This window comes from Cydia pomonella, chromosome 13 (assembly GCF_033807575.1).
Source record: "Cydia pomonella isolate Wapato2018A chromosome 13, ilCydPomo1, whole genome shotgun sequence".
NCBI classification, from domain to species: domain Eukaryota; kingdom Metazoa; phylum Arthropoda; class Insecta; order Lepidoptera; family Tortricidae; genus Cydia; species Cydia pomonella.
Genome location: NC_084715.1, coordinates 13,929,834 through 13,948,389, shown reverse-complemented (window position 1 = coordinate 13,948,389; position 18,556 = coordinate 13,929,834). Strand labels below are relative to the sequence as shown.

General features: G+C 37.5%; 1 protein-coding gene across 2 annotated transcripts in view; it reads right to left on the bottom strand.

Moving 5' to 3' along the window:
* Positions 1-5,875: 5,875 nt before the first annotated feature.
* Positions 5,876-18,556, bottom strand: part of LOC133524279 (dual oxidase) — a 75,361-nt gene continuing 62,680 nt past the window's right edge. For both annotated transcript variants that reach the window (XM_061860186.1, XM_061860187.1), the window contains 16 exons: positions 18,319-18,472; positions 17,956-18,125; positions 17,420-17,575; positions 16,799-16,945; positions 16,584-16,715; positions 16,000-16,203; positions 14,118-14,305; positions 13,757-14,024; positions 13,221-13,449; positions 12,559-12,776; positions 12,285-12,399; positions 10,562-10,745; positions 9,055-9,214; positions 8,277-8,432; positions 7,824-7,952; positions 5,876-6,959 (listed from right to left, as the gene is read on the bottom strand). In XM_061860186.1, coding sequence (XP_061716170.1) covers positions 6,831-6,959; positions 7,824-7,952; positions 8,277-8,432; positions 9,055-9,214; positions 10,562-10,745; positions 12,285-12,399; positions 12,559-12,776; positions 13,221-13,449; positions 13,757-14,024; positions 14,118-14,305; positions 16,000-16,203; positions 16,584-16,715; positions 16,799-16,945; positions 17,420-17,575; positions 17,956-18,125; positions 18,319-18,472 — 2,739 coding nt within the window. In that variant the 3' untranslated portion in view covers positions 5,876-6,830. The remainder of the gene's footprint in view (positions 6,960-7,823; positions 7,953-8,276; positions 8,433-9,054; positions 9,215-10,561; positions 10,746-12,284; positions 12,400-12,558; positions 12,777-13,220; positions 13,450-13,756; positions 14,025-14,117; positions 14,306-15,999; positions 16,204-16,583; positions 16,716-16,798; positions 16,946-17,419; positions 17,576-17,955; positions 18,126-18,318; positions 18,473-18,556) is intronic.

The window sequence follows — 18,556 nt, the reverse complement described above, 5'->3', positions numbered from 1 at the left end:
ATTGCCGATTTTTAGAAGCAATTTTCATATTTTTACCTATGTTCGTGTTTTTTTTTATATCGAGCGAAAGTCAAAAAATCGATATAGTCCCTCGAGCAAGACCCCAAGATTGCTGATAAAAATGGCAGCCGTATTGTGATCTGAAAAAAAGCGCTACGATTTTATTCAAAAACTCCGCTCTGAACCTACTGCACCTTATGCAACTAAATATCAATTAATAGTGAACACAACGCGACTATATTTTACTTAACTCGTTAGAGGTATTAGCTCGCGGGATCAATTATTTATTTATTGCGTAGTTTTTTAATCATATACATTATTGCAATGACAATGAGTTATTTCTTACTTTAGATATGTATTTGTTGTATACATCATACGAGTATTTATACTTAGCTCGTACCATATCATTATGAGTAAGTATTAGGTACGTAATTAAACTATGGTGCGTAGATTCTCGTGTAATGAGTTGAAATTCTGCTTAGAATCTTAATAGTCATTGTTGGAAATTTAAGCTCGGCATTGCGTTGCATTGTTAATTATAAGTTAACAAGGAACGCTATTGGGCTCTTTTTACGATAGCTCGTTAAATTGCCATTTTCAGTTATGAAAGTGTGTCAAGTAAGTAGGTACGCTGAAAATAAAATTGCATTGCCTAACACCGAAATAGCAATATAACTAATGCTATAATAAGTAACAGCAGCTCTAATACTTTTTAACATTACACCTCAATCGATGGCGCCAAATATGGAGCTATAACTTTTCTATTGTGGATTTTGTAGAAACTGCGACTGCGACCTTAGGTTATGTAAAGTCTGACTTCACAAATGCCGCCGCGACAGCCATGATGCTCATGCTAGATGCACGTGCTTTTCCTCGAAATATAGAGGTGCAATAGTGCGTTGACTCGATGTGTCAAGAGACGCAGTAATGAGGGTCATTAGACAATCTTGTCATAATGTATGGGTACAGTGGGACGAAGAAATGATTTATTACGCTGGTTTTCTGTAACCGGTTTTGAGATATCCTTCATTGTGGTGCAATTTTTCATTAATTTGTGCATTATTAAATTATATCTATTTGGTTATTAAACTATATTAGGGTGCAAAACATTTCAAAGGAATAGATTAATAGATATAGAATAGATATACAAAAAATAAAACCCGGATATATGAATGAACAATTCGAAGGCGAACAGTTTGGGTTTGATAAAATAATTAAATATAAATGGATTCTAATTTTATGGCGATTAGTTAATTTTCTTAGTAATATATTTTAGGGAAACACAACAATGATATTGGAAATTTTGTGTTTAACACACTGTGTGTTTAGACAGTGTCCGAATTGGTTTGTTTTTAAAAACTCCTTAAGTAACACTTTGCTGGCAGTAGGTATTGAAAAATCTTAGTGTTTCTGTTTTGTAAGTTCAACTGTTATGTTTGTGCTAATATTATTTACATATATATGTATGTTTGTGTTTTAGTTATGATTGTAATGTGTTAGTACATGTACTTAACTGTATCCAATATAGTTCTATAATAACCACATGATTTTGCACCGCCTTCAACTTATCTGATTTGCTTAAAGGTTGTCTGGTACAAAATGCCTTATGACATTAAGTCCGCCTTTTGTAAAATGTGTTTTCTTTGTGCTATAAAGATTAAATAAATAAATAAATAAATAAATGTACTGATAAATAATAAATCTGAAATGTCATTGAATGGACGTGTAGAACATTAATTAATTTAAATGTACCTACTTGTAAATGATGCAATTGCAAGGTAGGTAATGGTTTAAATACTTGCCTAATAAAAATAAACATTAAGCATTATACCCGTATATTTATTTTTTGTTGCGAAGCCCCTATACGAATACATGCGACATTAAGCACGATAATGTGCAAAAATATTTACAATACGCATACGTGGCCTAGTTGCTCAGGCCATTAAATATTTCTATAGAAAGACGTTAAATCCGTACGAATATGCACAAACGAAGAACTTAAGTAAATGTTTGGTTGACAGTCATTAGTTTCGGCGTGTCAGCACCAACCTACACACAGACGCACACACTCAATGACCGATAATTTATTTTATTATTTATTTACATAACTGTTTTCTATTTAAGTATTGATTTAAAATACATGTAATGCATAAATAAGAAATCGGGCAAGAGCATGTCGGGCCATGTTCAGTGTAGAGTTCCGTAGTTACCATTCTGTCAGAGCTAAACGGGGGCTATTAGTAGGTATCGTGTATTACAAGCATAAGAACGCAGCGCTTTATACGTCTTTCCACTAAGAAGAGACGATTTTATGCAATAACTCAAAAATGGAACTATTTAAACTTTTACAAAAAAAAATCATTAAATGGAACCATGGTTTTTTTCTTTCGGGGAGATTTTTTACGAAAATATTCTTTTTAGTTATCAAAATGGTTGTTAAGACCCCTATTTGTTTTAAAAGACCTATCCAACGATACCCCAAACCATTGGGTTAAAGCAAAAAAATTCAATCGTAGGTACCCTAATTTTTTTTGTTTTTATTTTACCGTTCTGTCATCATGCATGATTTACGTATCCATGCTAAATTGCAGCTTTCTAGCACTAACGATCACGGCGCAAAGTCGCGGCGGACAGGCTGACAGACGGACATGGCGAAATGATAGTTGACTACGGAACCCTAAAAAGCTACAAAGTTCGCTATCGTTACACTATTCAAAGTGTTTGTATGTAATGCAGAGTCATAGTCAACAATATATCGGCAATTAATATTATGAAGTTTCAAATAGTATTATAAGTAAATTGGGTACATATAATGTATGTATGAATGCACGGATGATTTAAATTATCAAATAATGGGATCGTGCGTCCGCTTCTACAAACTAAAAAAAGAAAAACTAACGTTGATTGTTTAATGAACTAGAATGAAAAACCTCGAGACTAAAAGGAATTACAAACCTTAAAATTTATAAAGTAATGATTACTTAGAAAAGTTGAATTATTTCCATATTTTGATGGGCATCGAAAGGATGCGAATTACTGGCATGTTGCAACATCCCGTTTCAGTTAAAATGCGGGCAGCAATAGGTGCAATATAATGCATCTGGCTGGCGCTTTGGCCTTAATTGCAAGAAGTGATTTGACTTCCACACGGCCATGGAGACTGACGCGCTATTAACACATTATACGAATAATAGAGATTGTAAGACGTTAAGGACACGAGTTGTAGAAGTAGAAGGTGCCCGTCATTATTGTAAATGGGTGCAACGGACGATGGTAATGTGTTTTGAAAAGCTCTTACCCTTTATGCTCACGGTCTATACAGTACAGTCAGAATCAATAAGTAGTAGCGGATGAAACAACGCGCCAAAAGTATCTGATATTCCACATATAGATTAATCTCTAAAATGTATGTTCAAAAGTATATCTTTTGCCGTCTTAATAGTTCTACACATAGAACCATCACATTTTGTTAAGCTGTTACAGAACTGTTGACACCTTGTTTGAACCGCTACTTTTGATGCTGACTGTACCTACTTATTGTGAGTTCGATGAAATCTAAAGCATATTCAATAGGAATGAAGTTGATTTCAATTCAATTTCTAAAAAATGAAGTTGATTTCAATTCAATTTCTAAAAAATGAAGTTAACTGTAATAATCTATAATACATATAGTTTCATATTTTGGATTTTTCATTTATATTGTATTAGTACTTATCGCTGGGCTTTAGGATGTTGCCTGTATCGAAGGAACCGAATGCTTCTGGTGAGTTGTACTTGCGTTGCAGTCGTTGCAACATTGATGTTGTGATTAGAACGTTCGATCCGTCACTTATTTATCAAGGAGATTGACAGTGGCATAGCCCTCATCAACACTGCAGCTATAACGCCGCAATATTTTATGCAGTTGCCAACCGAATGTCACCTTAGTAGTAGGCTGTCGGTAAAATGAAACGTACCTAACATTTCATTTAACCGATAGCCATTTTACATTAGAAATTGAAAGGAACAGGATAGGTTTAAGGATCCCAAGCAAGCTCGGTTCTCCATACAAACGTAGTTACGCTCTGACTTGAAAACGACTGGCTAGAATTGCTCTGAAACTTTTTACTTACGATAGGATAAGGTATATTTAAGGCTGTAATTAGTTTATGTAACCTCAGATACCATAGTTAAAAAGCGGCCAAGTGCGAGTCAGACTCGCCCATGAAGGGTTCCGTACCATTTATGACGTATTAAAAAAAACTACTTACTACTCTTACTAGATCTCGTTCAAACCAATTTTCGGTGGAAGTTTGTGGAAGTCACATTTTACCACTTTGGAAGTGTCTCTCGCGCAAACTATTCAGTTTAGAAAAAAATGTTATTAGAAACCTCAATATCATTTTTAAAGACCTATCCATAGATACCCCACACGTATGGGTTTGATGAAAAAAGATTTCTTGAGTTTCAGTTCTAAGTATGGGGAACCCCCAAAATTTATTGTTTTTTTTTCTATTTTTGTGTAAAAATCCTAATGCGGTTCATAGAATACATAGTTTCGGAAAAAAGTGGCGGTGACATAATCGGACAGACAGACGAACATGACGAATCTATAAGGGTTCCGTTTTTTGCCATTTGGCTACGGAACCCTAAAAAGTACAGTGAATTTAAGATTTTCATATAAAACTTGTTATTGCTCTATTTCGTTTGTTTAGTCAGGTGGAGCAATATAAACTAATTGAGCCCTAGATACTCGTATACCTCATGTCTCTCATGACATTACAATCCAACACGTAGTTTTAAAATGAGAACGATACTCCATTTGTATGGGAAGCTGAACTTCGGCCGAGCTTGCCGGAGACTCATAAGTCAATTAGAAATATACATATTTTAATTACCCAGTAAGTTATGTGGAAAGGCTTCTTGTAGGTATTTGAAAGGTGAGAGTATAAATAATTAACTTCGGCCACGCTGCCCTTGCCCAATGCATTGTAAATTATTTGATAATTATGTCTTGTTTGTAAAACATAATGGCAGCGTGTCTTGTGCGGCAAGGCTGTTGTTTGCCTTTTACTTCGAATCAAGACTCAGCTCAAATGCAGACCATAAATAATTTTCAAGAGCATACGTCTAGCCACGAGATAATTGTCCTACTTTTTAACTGCTGGTACCTACTCACCTAATATATTAAAAGATAATCAGGTCAATTCGACCGTACACTAACATTAGAATGATATTTGAATGGTGACATTTAGGTATCGCGCGACTCGCTCGCGCCAATACATATACTTACATAAGTACGGATAAGTACGAGTGAAATGCACAATAGCTGAATAACATCATTTATGTAGATGTCATTCTGATGTCAGTGTGCGTTCGAATTGGCGTAAATGTTATTTTATTACGTCAAATGTTATGGACTAAGAACCGGAAAATGGTTCATGATCAATAAAGTAACGAATCTTGACATTCAGTTTGCTATACTATTCTTATTACTAGATACAGGCGTCTGGCAGCTGTTTATCGATGGAGATCAGAATTTAAGCCCAGCAAAGCTTTTCATTTGGGAAAAAGGAATGCTAAAGAAAAGGTCCGAGGTTATCTCATTTATCAACAATAAATAACCTTTCGCATCACCGGCCACCTATTTCCCCATACATAAACATGTGGCAATGTTATATGAGAAAAAATACACAATTTCCCTTAATACTACATCAAGCACAAAATCCTAAAACTTGCATCCATTAAGTGGCAGGGATCGAGACGATGTCGGATCCAGTAATAAAGACAGTACAACCAATTGTCAGGTTTCGTTGCTTTTTAATCTTCCTTTCCTGAATTTCTAGAACACCAATTCTTCAATCAATTAATGTCTGGATGATGATGATGATGATGATCTTTCCGGCCGATTTCGACCATGGCGACCACTTCGACTCCTAGTTAGCTCGGCGCTCATGCGCCCGAAGATGGCTGACATAGCCGATCTTTGAGGTGAACCCCCGCGCACATTGAGGGCACGTGAGGACACCAGCTAGGTAGTGGTAGTGAATGGACGCAGGCTGGCGCGTTTTCAGCTCGTCGCGTTTAGCGTCGAGGTCAGCTTTACGTTGCTCCTCGAAATCGCGCACATTGCCCTGCACCAGCCTGCGCCACTCAGGACGATGATGCAATGTCTGGATACTAATTAGGTAGAGGAATTATTTGAAGAACATCAGATTTCTTAGAAGGGACTCAACTGATAAAACACTTTTACGAGAAACAGTATTTTTATTAAATAATATTTACAATTTAACGAACATAACATAAAATTTAAAATATACTAGCCGATCATTTTATTTACTTATATTTTACATTATTTACATATCATAGCTTCTTTCTTCGAGTATTTATTTAAGGTCGTACATATTTAGATAGATAGCTGATAAATGAATGAATATATAATATATTATTTTATCTAAATTTTTAAGCTAGGGCTGGTTTTGTACATGTTATAATGCGGGATTTGTTGCTGTTTTTGTACTAAATCATTTGTTTACAAAATTCTAAAGTCAATGGTGAAATAAGTCGGAAAATGGTTTAAGCGTATAATGAAATAAATAAATTAATTTGTGAATTACCACTAGATAGTACATTAACACATAACGAGACATCAAAGGGATTTTATAACACGCATAACGAGTACAGTGGCAAATCTGGGCTCTTGGTAAGTGTGTAAAGTTGTCACAATAATGCTCCGCGTAAGAAGATAAACGGCTGAGATAGTTACCCGGTATCTGATTGCTTTACTATACTGAATACTGTCATGGCACTATACTCGTTAAGTGTATTGGTAGCTTATCGCGTCGGCTAGGCTAGCCGAAGTTCTCGAAGTGGTGTATGAAGTATGGCAGCCGACGCGTCCTGTTGACTTGCTCACAAGCAGACATCACAGATTTGGTGAGCGGCCGCGGCCCGCACGAAAACACTCCAATCTTTGACACCTGCGTGCAATAATCAATAATTAATAATTATGCATACTACTTAATTACGGTTGTTGATGCATAAAAATGCCATTGTATAGAAATATTTTAATTTTTGGTTGGCTGCTTTTATTAACTAAGGCGGCTAGAAGACTAATAAAAAAAAAAAACAGAATTAGGTGTAGGTGTAATCGCAATAGGTAATAAAGTCCGTTTGGAAAGAAAAGAGTCGTGGAATGTATTGGGCTCCATACATTCCACGACTTTTTTCTTTCCGCCCAGTCTCTAAACGTGTATCTAGTTTAATAATAAATATAGCAATCAATAGTAAATATAACAATAAAATATGTAAGATTACAGGTCTCAATTTATATGGATGGATGTTCTCAAAATCATTTGAATAAAATAATGTAACGTCAACATCATCTTCATAAATGACTTAATAATAATGTGGGGCTAGTCACCTACCTTCTCTATTTTACACCGCTCGTATATTTTATGATAGTCAAACATAGGTGAAAGTAGCAATGGGATTTTACCACGGTTATTATAATTTACGTCAGATGATACGTCAGCCTCCGTATAATTTGCGTTACAATTACAAGTCAATTTGTCGAAGAGCTGTGTTTGCGTAACAGCTACGGAGGCAGGGCAGTCTGTTCCATCTGATCTTACTTAGAGTCGGATTCGATGTTAACATTATAATATCACTTTGATTTTTAGTAGTGTGTATTCCGCTCGTGTTGACAAATTGAGGTGAGAGGGACACACCAAGTTTGAAATAAAATTGGTATGAAATTTGAAAATGTCAATATGTGTCATCTGTTCATTCTGTGTACTGCCAAGAGTATCCGACTAGAAGAGGTGTAGCGATGGGATACTCACGTAGCTGTGTTTTTTCTGGACGAACTTCAGGAAGGAGGACATGTCGGGCCGGCCGAAGTGATTTACTGCCTTCAACCCCGTAAACATGGAGGTGCGTGAAAGACGCTGGAAGTGGTTTTCGCAAATATACTGCAACAAAAAAGAACATAGTTTAGAAACATATCTGATTAAGTTTTCACAACGATATTAACCACATCATTATGCGATATATCTTCGCCTGTGCTGATAGTTTTAAGGTATCAACCATGCTTAACAATGGAAAAAATTGGTGGAGGTTTCCGGTTCAGAATATCTCCTCAAGTATTTTACGATGTATAGTTCGTGTCCTCCACGATGACGAGCAGATTTGTCAAATCTAACAGATTTGTCAAGTGAAGGCAAGCGTCTTCGTGAATGACATGATCTATACGGGACTATATGCATGTACTTATAAATGGTGATGTCAACACTCACCAGCATGGTAGTCCGAAGGTCGAACTTGTGGAAGAACTGCGTGATGAAGATGTGTATCTCGAGCACGTTGGTGACGTCCTTGCGCTCCACGTCGCGCAGCACGTCGATGAACCACTCGAAGTGTTTGTGCGACGGACAGATCCACAGGAAGTACACCTGGTATGGAATATTAGTTTATGATACCTGCCATTATGAAAGTGTAAAAAAAATCGCAAAATATATATCAATGACAATATTCTGTGCATGTTCTTTTTTCAAATAAAATATCGGTACCAAATATGTAAAATACCTATGATATCTGTAAAATAAAGAGCCGGTAGCAAAGAATCACCAAATATAATCAAAGCTATATTTGTCTACCGTTCTTCATCAACTCTCATCTACTCAAAGGTTAACTGGAAGAAATCCCTTATAGGGATAATTTCGCCATATTTATGTTTTATGTTTTGTACAATTAAGAGTTTATACATACATACATACATGATATAACTGGGATATAGTATAGAAGTAAAGGTTTTTTTTTTTCGATCGCGTTTAAGATGCGGTTCCATTTTTATCATTTGTCACTATGCTCGTCACTTTCGCACTTACGTACCTACTTGTTAGAACGTGACGGGCATGGTGACAAATGATAAAGAGCCGACCATCTTAGCCCTACTGATCACTACCGTTTTTAAAAATAAAATTCTATCGTGCAAATTGAATATTGTTATCAAAAATATAAGTACCACCAAATATTACTTACATCAGTCATTAATCAAACTTTTTTTAACCATACCTTTTTACACGCAACTCCGGAGTACCGATTGGTAGAGGTTCCAAAAACGAGATCGTTGAGGATGGATGCGTACGGCGTAACACCAATGCCGCCGCCCACCATTACCGCCACCTCGAACTTATACCAGTCCTGGTTTCCACCGCCGAATGGGCCTTGGATTCTATACAATTAAACAAAAAATACTTCGAGATTCGTTCAATGGTAATCAAAGAGCTTTAGTATCGGATTGGATACGTTTCGTATCAAACAGCATTTCAATACACTAGTAAGGCGCTTAGTACACTGGGTCCGACGTGCGAGCGGGATGTCGCTATAATACGCGCGTAGCGTTGTCTCGCTCAAATCAAACATCGGAGCGACGTGCGTACATACTCGTATTGCATCGCCTCCAGGGTCCCTGTGTCTATGTCTGTTTGTTTCACATCAGCTCTTCATGAACTTATTAAATTCTTACAGAAAACGCTTATTAACCTTTAATCGCTTAGAATTTTTGCATCAAGTGTGCCCGTACCGCCGCCGGTACGAAATTGCACGAAGTTTTATCTTATTTATGGATATTGTAATGTCTTACTATATGTATCAGACTATGGTGGTTTAAAGGTTAAATAGTTACTAGAGTCAGAAACACCGCCACGGCTAGAGACAGAAACAGATGGAGAAAGATCATAAGAAAGTGGTACAAAAGGGAGGTCACGACCCTCAGTGTTGAGGAATACGACGCAAGGAGGAATAGGTACTAGAGTACCCATAGCCTGCGAACCAGCTCCAGTACAAGAGCACACTTAGAGTGCCCAGTTTTCCTCCTGCCCCCTCGCGTGCGGCATACACTATCATGTTTCTTTAGTCCGAAATGACTTAACCATTGAACTAAAATTTCATCTACACTTCAAAGCAATGAAAACGGGTTACTTTGAATTGATATTGTTTACCTATAAAGTGACCCATATTAATTGCTCTTACGTGTGGTCCGTGACGGCGACATTAGATGCAAAGACACCCATACCCATAATCATGTACACTCACTTGGGCAATGTTTTGCCAACATATTTGTGAAATATTATCATATTTACGAGGTCGCTAGTTGGTGACCTCTAATGAGTTCCATTTTGTGCGTCACGAGTTTGTTGAGAAAGTTTCCAGTTACATAATATTCTAATTATAAGACCGGAACTTATGTTCTAAACAATTGTAGAAATAGATCAAGCCTTCATAGTCATATATGGTCAATGACAGAATATAAAAACATTCCATTAAATACTTTCATTATAAAATGAATATATTTATATATTTTGTACCTTGTCATACCTTTGTGTTTAAACCTGGGTTCGGATCCCGGTAAGGGTTTTTTTTGTGTATTCATCACAAGAGTAATGGAAGTCTTCTATGTATTTAAGTATGTATTTATCTATTTCAGTACAAGTTTTGCTTAATTTGGGGGTAGGTCCATCTGTGTAAGAATGTCTCCAAAATATATACCTATTTCTTAATAATGCATGAAATATGTTACCTTATCTGCGGATGATCTTCAGGGTTATAATTGCAAGGGTCGAAGTAGTTTCTCAACTTCCATGTCCACGGCCCCTGTGCTTTGATATGGCAGGAGAGGAAGTTCTCGTGCGGCGCCGACGTCAGCGTGAACGAGTGGAACTCTTCCTCTTTGAACGCTGTGCATGCTAGGCGGACCCATTGACCTATTATAAAGTAATCCATTTTATGCCTGTGCAATATATTTGACTACTATGGTCGCGCTTATCGAATAATGTCAGTGTCTGACGCTCTCAATCGTGCGGCATTAAATAGTAACAGTTGCTTTCTCACTTTCAACGGCGTACCTACATCATACGTTCATTGGACTCACAATGGGGAGATTAGTCTAAACGGTTCCATAAACACATACTTACGATGTCCATTTGAGCTATTTAAGTACGGAATATTTACATTTAAAAACATCTTTGACACATATCGCCATCGTATCGTAATTGCTAATGTTATGTACAAATACGGGAGCGTTGAACATCAAACCGCTATACTATTATTAGTTGTGTGGAGCGGTTTGATGTTTAACGCTCACAACACAACAACACACACACACACACGCACGCACGCACGCACGCAAGCACGCACGCAAGCACGCACGCACGCACGCACGCACGCACGCACGCACGCACGCACGCACGCACGCACGCACGCGTATTATACGCGCAAATAGGTCATATTTAACCAGTGACTAATAGATTGAACCTAACTTTTATCTAAGTACATAAAATTGCTAAGTACATACAGTTATTGGCGATAAATTATGTATAAGTATGTTGCTTTGTGCGCGGGGAGCACCTCCCACATACCGCACCGCAGCATTTAGGAGTTGCCATCATACAAAACTAAACTGGCCATATTTTTCGCCATTTCGGAGTTTTTCCATAGCTGCCATGCCAAATTTCGGGACCAATTAGGACCAACTTGAAGATCGGCCGTCATTTTGAATCCGCGATTTTGAACTTCCACCGTAAAGCCATAATTTTTTAAGCAGCTCCTTGAGTTATGCTACAGATTGGGATTACCTAACGGACACCAGTATCTCGTTCCTTAACGATGTGGATGTGGACAGTAAATGTCTCATAATGCGGTGTCTATTAAATATGACTTACATATATTCTTAACTTAACACTAATAAGTCTTAGCCATGTTTGGAAATGTTTACGAAGACTCTTTTTCATCATAACATTGCTCTTTGACATGTAGAATAGGTATTCATAACCAGATCAATTATTTTGCTTAATACTTTAACCGTCATTGCGTGTTTACCTATAGAACTGAATCTTGGGAACATCATGTATCACATCACAAATGTATAGTGGATCTGAGTAGTTTCACTCAGATATTCATCTAGTAGATTAGTGATATGATATGTGACTACCTATTGATTTTATTTTTATCTCTTCTCAAAATGAGCGCTTATCGAACAGTGTTACAAAACAAGTACGCAGGTAGATTGTGTATGAAAGCGCAAGCACAGCATGATTAAGATATGCACAAGTAGTTATAACTGTTTAGTGTCTAAGATCTTCTTTCTTTCTTTATTACTAATGTGGTGCTGTTTGTAGATGGTTTTGCAATAAACATTTTTCTATGCTATTCTAACAATCCGTGACAATTATTATACATTTTATTTAAAATGTATACATAAGTAACGTATAACTGTGATTACACACAATCATATTTTTTTTTACCTGATAGATACTTCAGATTAGGAGGTCGGTAAAATTTGATTTTGATGACATCTGAGGGCAGCATTTCTGTTTCTTGGACGTCTAATGCCAAATATTTTGTTCGAAGTGACACTACCTGGCAACGAAAAAAAAGCAGAGATGAAATGAAGTTCACTTGCAGTGATGTCATCAAACTTGGTTTATACGATAAAAGAAAACATATCGATACTAACGCGTAGTGTTACTTAACTTCTGAAACGGTTCATAAAGCTCAGATCCTTGTACCATAGCTTACCTTATCCAATGTATATATAACAGCGGGTCCAAGGAAGAATATCCAGAAACGCGGAGCTCCAGTGAGCCGCGCGAGACCATGGACCAGACACAGCGCGTACAGCGCGACATGCAGCGAATGCGCGCGCCAGAACCACGGGTATGCGCGCTTGCGGATCGTCGGGTGCGCGAACACGAAGATTATGCACATTATCACGAATAACAGCACTCCAGAAATGCCTGTTAATGAATTCATTCAATTACTAAAGCAACATGCAGTACCTACCTAGTAAAAATTTGAATATCTAAACTATCTTTAGTCACTTCAACTTCTGTACCTATCATAATCGTAATTAAATAAACTACATGGCTAAATTGCTTACTCGTAGCTTTCCCCTTAATTTCTACGAGTATCAATTTATTAGATTTTTTTCTTAGCCTTGCAAACTCATTTCACCGCATTCTGAGAAATAAGACAAAACTTCGTATAAGTTCGTGCCGGCGGCGACTCGAGCACGCTCGATGAAAAATTATAAGCGGTTAAAAGGTTAATCAATTACAGCCTAATTTTCAGAAAAAAAAGTCGGACCAAGTTAAGGGCATGATGGGAAGCGGTGGTCCATACTAAAGCAATCGGAAAGAAATAATCAAAAAAACACTTTTTTTTATTCTTCAGTTCTATACCTGTTACTGTTTGGAACACCCAGTAAGTGATCCCCGGTCTAAAGTCAGATGTGAAGTGAACCTCCTTGGTGAGGCAGCGCAGGTTCTCAACAGGCTGCGTGGACACGTGGTAGAAGTTCACCATGTGCCCCGCAGTGTGCAGCAGTGAGAAAAACAAGGCCGTGCACGCCACAATTTTGTGGAACTGGATGCTGGAGTCCAGAGGGATGTATTGTTGGATACTGAATTCCTAGGTGAATTAAAATGCCTAATTATATTTTATCGGATCAAAATAGATTTGATTAGTTATTGAGTTTAATTTAACTTTAGATTACATTAAATTAAATTCTGAAGATACTCCAAAAGAAGGAAATAAAAAGAGTTACGTAATAAAAACAAAGGAGCGTCAGCTTCGGCGGGACATGCTGACTTTTTGGTGGTGGTGTTTTTTCCGAAGTTATCTAATGCATTATTTGGTACATAGAGTGTATTTAACAAAAATATTTTCATAAATTTCGTGGTAAACTGAATATAGCTATCATAAACACACAAAATACCTTTAGTTTGGTTAACAAATTCCTGGACATTGTCAGTAGTAGCAAACTGTAGCAGAATGACAGGGAGGCAGCTGATCCTCTTGTTATTGCTATTCCGACGCCCATAATGTGCCTCAGATCCAGATGTTCTGACATGAAGGAATAGTGCGCGAAGCGTTCTACGAATAGTCCTATTGTTACGACGTAGAAGATAAATAGGTAAAAGATATTCTGTCGATTCTCTTCTAAGAATGTTGTTAGGTAATCCCATTTCAGAAGTAACCAGTGTCTAAAAAAAATCGCACATATGTAGAAAATAAATATATTATTAGAGAAGTTACTAAGTATAATACTCATCCTTATACTAGTATATTATTTTTACCTGGATTGTTCCATTGAGGGTTCAATATGGAAGCTAGTCATCCTAGCTACGTTTGTAGACGTATCCAAGAAATTTTGTTTAGCGCCTTTGCAATCTAACCCGATGGCTACAAACTCCCCCTTGTACTCTTTCATCAGCACTTTGAAGTCCGAATACGTAAGGTGGTCTTTATGTTGAAGGCCGGCATTCTATAACAAACGATGACATTATTAAACGGCTGTGGTTTACGAGAGCGTTCAATTCTATACAATTATATACCTAGTTTACTTAATTGAATGTGTTAAAACTACCTACCTACCTATTAAAACATTCGGTTTAAGCATGCATGTCAATTCAATGGATATGCAAAGTTTCTGACTGCAATTTTCCTTAAATTAAGTGCCTCATAACTTAAGGGCCATAGCCAATTTAACAATAGTACAATGTGCAACGAGGGGGGCAAGTGAAATTATGTAAAAATATTTTAAACGGCTTTTAAATTAATCAAATTAAATAATTTTAAACATAAACAAAAATATTAAATTATAAATCTCAGTATTTTAAAAATAAAACTCATTTATGCTACTTGGTTTGTATGTATAAGTGACATAATTTAAATAAAAAGCCCCTAGGGAGCCCCGCGGGAACAAAATAGCCCTTTGTACTTCAGTACACCTGCATAAAATAAGAGCATTTTCGAGCAAGTGTGATGAAAATGAGTTTTTCAAGTACCTACTTCGTGAAGTGAAGTTTATGAACTTACACATAAAGGATACCCAAATTGAACATTTAATAGCACTTTCAGTCCATTAGATGGTTGTTTGTCAATTAATTTGTATAAGTCAAGAATAACTTATTTTTTAACTATGACTGCGTACAGATCATTTCTTTTGATAACCACCAACATCCTTTGGTGCCTACTGGGATAGAAAACCGGTTTTACAATAAGGTTTCATTTAACTCGTGATGTAAGTATGTTTGTACGGGACAAATCTTGCAAGTTAAATTTGACCACCCACTTCCCGACTTTCAATGAAGCTGAATATTTGCATACATATGTAAGTCCGGTAACAATGCAATATTATGATACCATCGAGCTGATCTGATGATGGAGACAGGAGGTGGCCGTAGGAACTCTGTGATAAGTAACGCAACCTAATTGTGTTTGTGTAATATTACAGTTACAGTCAGCGATAAAAGCTTGTACCAAAAATGTTTTTTTTTGACAAAATCTTTTTGAAAATACCAAATAACTACCAAACTAGAAGTATTTTCTGGTTTAGCAACAATAAGCAATATGCCTCGTATTAGCGAAGTGTTGCTGTGTTGTTAAAGTATCAAGTGCTTCTGGTTTAAGCCTGTTTTCTAAGTGACTCAAATGAAGTTAATTGCAAATGAACAAGAAACAGTTGACTATTAAAATGTTTTGTGTTACTTTTTTTTGCCTTTTAAAGCGATTATTTTCAAAAGTATTCGCTTAATGATATTTTTTAGAAATATTAAAGTTGTTTTTAAATTTTTATCAAATAATGTGCCACGCAATGAATATTACCTCCTTTTTTAAAGCTTTTAGTTACATGTATGGATTAACCCCTTAAAAATGTATTTTGAAAACTTCTAACTAAGTAGCGGCTCACGAAATACCTACACCTAAATTCAAAATTTCAGTAAAATATAGATTATAGTTTTCCAGCAACATGGCTGTGATATACGGATAGACGGACGGATGGACGGAAGGAACGGACAAAACTATAAGGGTTCCTACTTTTGCTATTTTCGCTACAGAACCTTGAAACGGGCTTGTCATTCAGCAAACGTGAATTAAAAAACCTAAAATAAAATGGTGTTCGTATTTTTTGTAGCCTGCAGGCAAAATATTTTATTGCACATGCCAGATACTAACAGAGAACATGCCATCGATGAGCTCAGTGACGTGCTCGTCCCTCAAGGACGTGGTGCGCGCGATCTCGACGAGCGACCGCAACATTTCGCTGAGCTCTTCTTTGTCGATGACTCCGTTCCGGTCGTTGTCACACATGTCAAAGATGATCCGCAGCTTGTCGTCTGTCGCACCTCGTGAGAAAAGCACTACCGTGTCTAAAAATTCCTGTCAAAAAATACGACAATTGTAAAGGTGTTCTAAGTCAGTCAAGGTTTAACTCTTATATATAGTTAAGTCAAAGCTTGGTCTTTTACTATATTGATTGCTTTTTTATCGTCTACGTGCCATGCGTGACTCTCAAGGCGGGATTCCACCAGTGTGCGGCACCTGCTTGTGCCGTGCCGTCCAGTGCCGCACACTGGTGGAATCCCGCCTTCACACTAACATAATTTTTAGAAATTGATGATGGACTGTAGGGTCCGAATTTACGATCATGGAAAAGTTGAACGTATATTTAGGTATGTCCAACTGAGACAGTCTTTATAAGACTAAACAGGATACACATAAATATTACACAGAGGGGTATATACCTATAGCACAAGTACCTGGAATGATATTCGGCCATCGCCATCTTTGTCCACAATGTTAAACATTTTCTTGACAAAAACATCATCTGCTTTCATACCAAGCGCACTTGCAAATTCAGACTTCGATAGTGACGTCCTCATCACAATAGACTGAAAAGAAAATTGGTATTGTAAAGTTTTCCTATATGTTCTATTGTTTATTTATAACTTTGTTTAAACAATTAATTGAATACCTCAGGGTCAGCGTCTTCGTTTTTCCTTCGCTTTTCTCCGGGTGCAAGACCGAAGGTAATGGCGTATGCTTCTCTGAAGAAATGCTCCAGTTTGCGTTGTCTGCGTTCACGTGTTTCTGCTGTCGCTAATATTTGTTCACGGTGCCCCTATAAAATAGTATGAATGATAAACTTTGACTGTGTTTACTTTTAAAGAATAAACATAAAAAAGACTGAAGAGTGAAGGAAGCGAAAGAGGTATGTCAGGATCGTAGCAAGTGGAAATCCGTGGTCTCTGCCTACCCCTTCGGGAAATAGGCGTGATTATATGTATGTATGTATGTATGTATAAAAAAGACTTTCTTTTCATAAATAGTAGTGCGAGTCTGACGTGAATGACGATGTTGTACCTATTTCTCGTCCCTGTATGCGACGATATAAATGTGAGAAAAGCGCCGTAACGTCTTCTGCTACGCGAGGAAGGTGTACTACATATATTGCAGCTCGACAGGGCCGAGTCCAACTCTGATATTGGCGTCATGCCCACGCGGCATTCAAATCAGCACGAGCAGCAATTTATGGCTCACTGATCATAGTACGTGTAGTTAGTTTCAATTTTCTATAACTGGGAAGGGAGTGTACCTGGTTGAGGTTAAGTGCCTTCTTGTGCTGTGCAAGGAAGGTGTCGAGCTTGACGAGGAATTTGCGGCGTGCCGCGGCTGAGTCCATTTCCAACACAAGGTCGTGTTCCCGCGGTGCTCGTATCAGTACCAGTGGCCGCTTGCTGTTGCGCGTGTCCTGAAAAACAATTGTGGCACGAGTGAGCTTTGTCATCTTTCTTAATAAGAATTACAAAGATTTACGAACTTAGTAAGAAAGTAAGAATTTTTAACACCACCTTCATCCTCATAATCGATACCACATATGACCCGATGCGGAAAAGGGGACTTTAAACACAACTTTTAAGCTTCTCACTGATGCAGGTTTCATCACAACGTTTCCAAAAGGAAATCATACCTTGCGGTAAAAGAAAAGCCACTTGCTTTTCTTACAAACATCAACTTTTATGTTTTTTTTTTACATTAGCCCCGTTAATTGGTCATGCATGAGCCGGGGTTGGATCTCGTGACCTCCGATTTGGAACCCTCACGCATTATTATTCAGCTTGCAGCACAAACCTGACTTTCTAGCACCGTGAGTTGCTCGGTGTGGTGGAGTGGCACGGTGCGCAGCTTGTCACCCTTCCTGTCCGTGACGTGCAGCGCGGCCTCCGGCCCGAGTCGCAGTTTCACCACCCGCTTGTGTGACGCATGCACCCATTCGCGGCAAACCATCTTATCAACTGAACCTAAAAGTAAAATGATTGATTGAATTACAACTGTTCTTTAAATTGTTAAAAATGTCATCACTTCAAAGACCTTGTGAAAACGATGTGAATGAGATGAGCTGAGTATCCTTCTTTACCCAGTTTAAAAAAATAATTTTGATTACCAAGACTTTTTTAAAAACGGGGTGTATTATTTTACTTTTATTTTACGTACCTTTCTGCTGCGCATTCATGATTTGCTCCTGCCGTATTTTAAGCTTGCGCCGTCGGCTGTTCTGTAACTTCACCACGCCATATCCTGCGCCCGCGCACAATATCGGCACGAACACCAGCGCCAGGCACGTGTAGATGTACGCAAACTCGTTTCCCTGTGGATAACAAGAGTAAGGTTAGGGTTGAAACTATTAAAAATAACAAACATTCGCCCTAGAGTTGAATCTCGATAGCTCGAA